The sequence below is a fragment of the Volvox carteri genome, assembly GCF_000143455.1.
Source record: "Volvox carteri f. nagariensis unplaced genomic scaffold VOLCAscaffold_35, whole genome shotgun sequence".
Classification (NCBI taxonomy): domain Eukaryota; kingdom Viridiplantae; phylum Chlorophyta; class Chlorophyceae; order Chlamydomonadales; family Volvocaceae; genus Volvox; species Volvox carteri.
Window position 1 is genome coordinate 494,065 of NW_003307578.1, and position 5,090 is coordinate 499,154.

The 5,090-nt window shown below is 57.4% G+C and overlaps 1 protein-coding gene across 1 annotated transcript in view; it reads right to left on the minus strand.

Moving 5' to 3' along the window:
* Positions 1-4,280: 4,280 nt before the first annotated feature.
* VOLCADRAFT_63503 (uncharacterized protein) overlaps positions 4,281-5,090 on the minus strand; it is a gene marked incomplete at both ends in the record, with an annotated part of 4,533 nt that continues 3,723 nt past the window's right edge. The window contains one exon of the mRNA XM_002953290.1: positions 4,281-4,498. Within this exon, the coding sequence (XP_002953336.1) occupies positions 4,281-4,498 (218 nt within the window). The remainder of the gene's footprint in view (positions 4,499-5,090) is intronic.

The window sequence follows — 5,090 nt, forward strand, 5'->3', positions numbered from 1 at the left end:
CCTTATTATCCCCGATTCTCCACCCCTTCTTGTTGCGCAGGAAAGCCAAACGCTGCTTCTCCTGCTCCGCTAGCTGCTCTCGCCCTCCCTCCGAACCCCCCTCCTTGTCGCCCTGCTCCCGTTGCTGGGCCTGTGGCTGATGCTGCTGGACTTTGACGCTGCTCCTTCGCCGCCGCCGCTGCCGCTGCTGGTGCTGCTCGGCGCCTTCTGTCGAACGCCCGTCCGAACCCAAACCGAGAAAACCCATGTCGCTGCCGCCGCCACCCCCGGCATCCACCTTTCTCACATCCTGCACCGCCGTATCCACCTTCAGCGGGGACTCAGTCCCCTGGTCGCGGGCTGCCGTACCTTCTTGTCTTTGTGGCCTTGATCCTGTCGGCGTCACTGTCGTTAAACGTGATGACATCATCCTTGACAGCGCCGTCGGTAACTCCCCACCCATGACGTCGACGGCAAGCCTGTTGTACAACGTCAGCAATGGATCCGTACGCCAGTCGGCGCCTGCCGCCTCTAGCTCCGCTTTCAGCGACGACATACACGTCGTGAGCCAAAACACACGCACGCCTCGCGCACGTCGAGCCGCTAGCAGCCCCCGGCGCACGCGCAAGAGCTGCCGGAGGTATTGCAGGGCGCTGTACGGCGCCGAGCCGGACCTGTACGACGCAGGCCACTGGCCAAAGTTGGCGATGATGTCAGTGCAGTTGGCGGAGACCAGCGGGTCGGCGGCGGGGTCGGCGGCGGCGGCAGCGGCAGCCCCGTCGCTGACGTCATCTCGACCGGGCCAGTCGTGACCCCATCGCATGTACTCGTAACGCACGCTGTCAGAGGGAAGCAGCTCCTTCTGCGTGTTGTTCACGGTGACGTGGAAACCTCGTTGCCAAAGCACCAAGCTATTTTGAAGGTAGCGTGAGTGGGAATCACCGACAAAACACACACGTCGACGGCCTGGCGGCAGGCAGCTGCCGGGCGTAATAGGTGCCCTTGGTGGTGGCGGTGGTGGTGGTGATGGTGGTGGTGGTGAGGGTAGAGGGACTGCCGCGGCCGCCGCTGGCGGCGACGGCGGAATACCTGCAAACGTGCGCATGCGGCAGCCGTACGGCTGCCAGCTCAGCGCTGCAGGGTGGCTGTCGTACCGCAGCGGCCGCCGCTGCGGATCGCTGCAGTCTGCGTCGCCGCCGAGGGGGTGATACCAAATGCAGGTACGCAGCAGCGCAGCAGCGGCGGAGGCAGCGGTGGTGGAGGCGGGGGGCCATTCGGCGAAGTGCCAACGCCCGGGCGTTGGGCCTGTGTCAGGACACAGCGGCAGGAAGGCTTGATCCTCAAAATGGGGATGGCGGGAGCGGTACCCCGCGCTGTTGTGCTGTGTGGAATATGAATGGAGGATGGAATCCTCTGGAAGACGAGTCCAGTGCTGGGCAGCGAGGTAGACACTGTCGGTGTGGTTTGAATCCGCTACCAAGGGCAAAGTCCAAGAAGGTCCGATCTGCACGTCAAGCGTCAGGTAGCCAGCCCACGGCGACTGGCATGCCTTGCTAGAGTTTGGCTGGATGAAGGAGAAGCTTGTGTAGAGCATAAGCACCTCTACGGAGAAGAGACCGGGATGGCGCAATTCGTACGATGCGAGCGCAAGGTCCGGGCGACAGTATGTGGGCTCCAGAAGCCATAAGCCGTCAGGGCCTGCAACTCGCAAGCGGTAGGTGGTCGTACTGGTTACTTCCGTCGGGTTCAGGTTTGGATCGGTCGTCCGCTCCAGGACCAACACACCCGACGCTCCATCGTTAACACAGTTATGCAACCTCACGGGAAGCGTCTCGCTGTTAAACGTTGTGCAATTAGACTCTGTCAGGGCAAAAAAGTATTCGTAACATGTTGCCGCATTACCGGGCTCAACAGGGAACAATGGCGCTCCGATGCCGATGTATTCCGAGCCTAACGGAGATGCATCAGCAGCTGAACAGATGAGCGGGTGGAGAACTATCGGTGCCAGAATCAACGCTGTGACCCAAATGCACGGAAGTGCCATGATTGTTCAGCCGCTGCCATAACCCTGAAAACATAATATCCACACTATAGAGGGCATGCGCCTCTATAAGCTCCTGAACAACAGAGCTGGACAGCACGCCCAGTTAACCTTGACACAGCTTTCGTATGCTTTCCGCACTTTGAATATAAGACGGTGTTCACTATACGATAGAACGGTATCAATATTTATGACCAACTCCTCCATGAACTCCCAGGGTTTTCTGTAATCGTCCGACAATAAAGCGGTCGTTGCTCCTAACGGCCAAATCCGCGGGTTAACTGCAACAGCCTGGCAGCAACCAAATGAAAGAATTTGTGACAGCTGTTGCGCTCGCTACTCTGTAACTGAGTTCGGCGAAATTGAAATCTTCGGCTTCAAGCCGTTGTTTTTTTCATTCTACGACCCACAGGACCTGCAGCTCCTACCGACCTCTGCTCTGTAACAGGCTGCCAACTGCTGACTTATGCTTTCGGCAGTCACTTTACTGCGGGCTCTTGTTTTTGTTGTTCGGTGCGGCCTTTCTTCGATCAGGCCGTGAGAGCACAGCCAATATCTGTAACAGAAATGGCAATGGCAATAGACTCGTAGCAGGAGCTAACTAGTACTGTACAAAGTGCCGTAAAATGTGTACACGCTGAACAGACAACACCCTGGCTGCCTAGCTTTAACATTTGACAATGAAGTAAAAAACCATAAGCACACACACTTTAAGGCCTTACAGAACGTTCGGACCCTGCTTGACATAATAAGCTCGCGACGTAAAGACACACCAAGACCCGCTGTCAAACGAGTAATGAGCACGAAGTCTTTTACTAGCTCGTGACGCCATTCAGTTTACAAACATTCCCCGGTGGCCGACCAGCGCCCGACGCGCCCTGCCCACCTTGGCGGATTCATCATGAATAAAGCCCCTCACGCACGTGCTCACAGCGCCGTGTTGTACGAAATACAACACTCTCCCTCTCCTCCCCTCGCTCGCTCTCGTCCTCTCCACGTTCCCTTCCCTCCCAAAACTCCAGGAATACAACACCGAAGTCCAGGAATACAACACACGTACATACATACCGAATACGTACATACATACATACGTGGCAGGATCTTCCCGTTCACGCACTTTTCGAGTTGGCCCCAACGCTGTGTAGGGGCATGGACGTGTACGTTGTTTCCCCCTCTGCGGTTGACACCTCCCCTGGACTAGCCCAGCGAGGGAGAGGCTGGGGTGGGGGAAGTGGTCTCGGGAGGCTGTTGGGCGTCTTGTGGCGTGAGAGCTCTTTGAGCGTTCTCCCTTTTTGAGGATTTTGGAGCTTGGGGACCTCCCCAGCCCGGGATGACTCATCGGCCTCCGTTCGCCCTGGTCCCGAAAGCTCTTTTGGGGTTTCATCTGTACTTTCCGCCCGTAGGAAGAACACCCGGGTGCGACTTCGTTTTTGATAGGTGACCAGCGGACCTAGAGCCCGTTTAGCTGTCAGCGCTACCCCCGGTGGGAAACGCTGCTTAGTGCCGGCAGTCGTATCTCGCGCGGCCTGACCGGGGGGTGGAATGCACGGGACTCACCAGCCGTGTACGTCTGGCCCCCTCGGCCCTCTGGGCCCCCGGCTTTCAAGGCCGCAGTGTCACCAACATCATACATATATACGCACACACACTCACTGAAGCGGCTCGCGCTACAAATCCAATCAAGGAAGATTAAATACCCGGCAAAAAGAGCTCCCCTGCTGCCATTGCCATCCCAGGAAGCGAGAGTGAAAAAGCCTCTTGAGGAGCAGCAACAGCAATGACGACGACGGCGATGATGTCGTCGTAGCAGCACACCAACAGCAAAAGGGGAGGAGGATGACAACAACAGGACGGACCGACGCCCCCGTCCGCAAGCCAGGTAAATCCCCTCCCAAACTCTAACCCCCCAATTCACACACAAACATTTCCTTTTCGCGGCTCCATTCTCGAACGCACATAGACGTACATACACACGCGCACGCTACGCGAATTCCGCGGCACTCACCTTCATTCACAACAGCCCCCCCACCACTGACAACACCCTCCTACCCCCCAAGCAAGCCTCTTCCCGCCCTTCCCCCTCCCTCCCCCCCCACAATGACACACATCCACGTTTGGCGGGATATATCCCTACAACCCCGTCGTCCGCCTCCTTTTTCACACACGTTTACACGTTTACACAGATACGCACAATATAACTCGTCCCAGGCTCCGGCTCTTTCTTCCTAGCAACCCCAACCGCCCATCACTCTAACCCATTTCACGCTCGCACCAGCTCCTCCACCGCCACCTCCTCCTGCTGGAACTTGGCCAAGTCCTTGACCACCACCTTGCCCCGCTCCCATTCGGAAGCACCCACCAACACAAGTCGACTGGCGCCCAGCTTCTCAGCATGCTTTGGGTGGTGGGGGTTGGGAAAGGGGTGGCGGACAGGGGTGAGTGGGGCCGGGGGTAGGGGGGTTGGAAAAATCCGGGCCGCTCGGGGGACATGGAAGTGTAAATGGGATAAGACCTACATACCTACATGCATACAGACAGATATGACAGACAGACAGACAGACAGACACAGGCAAGATGCGCACCAAGCTTTGTTGATGTGCGATAGCGCCGCATATCTACACCACCACATCTCACGGCACGATAAGCCGTGGCAGCCAAACTCGGAAGCCAACCCAACCCCCCACTCCCCCAGTAAACGTCAGTTCCCCCTTCAGAGAAGCCGCCTCTCAATTCAACACTTACATAGCAGTTCGCAACTTTAACAAGGACGTCAGGACAGTTGTATTTCCTGATATTGGATACTGGATTCCGTTCGCCCAACCCCCTTCCTGGCTTGTGTTCCGACTTTCCTCAGTTGGATTTGCTGTCCTTCAAAGAAGTGAGGTGCCGAACCTACTCGTGTATGTGGAAATGGAAGTGAGACGCACCACCCACCGCCCAATACCTGCCCTAGACTTACAACTCGTGCCGCTAGCTGCTGCTGATATTGCTGCTGTTGCACAGCCGCCGCATTGGCGACCAGCTGCTGTACTACAGCCAGTCGCGTGCTCGGGTCCGCCGCCGCCACCGC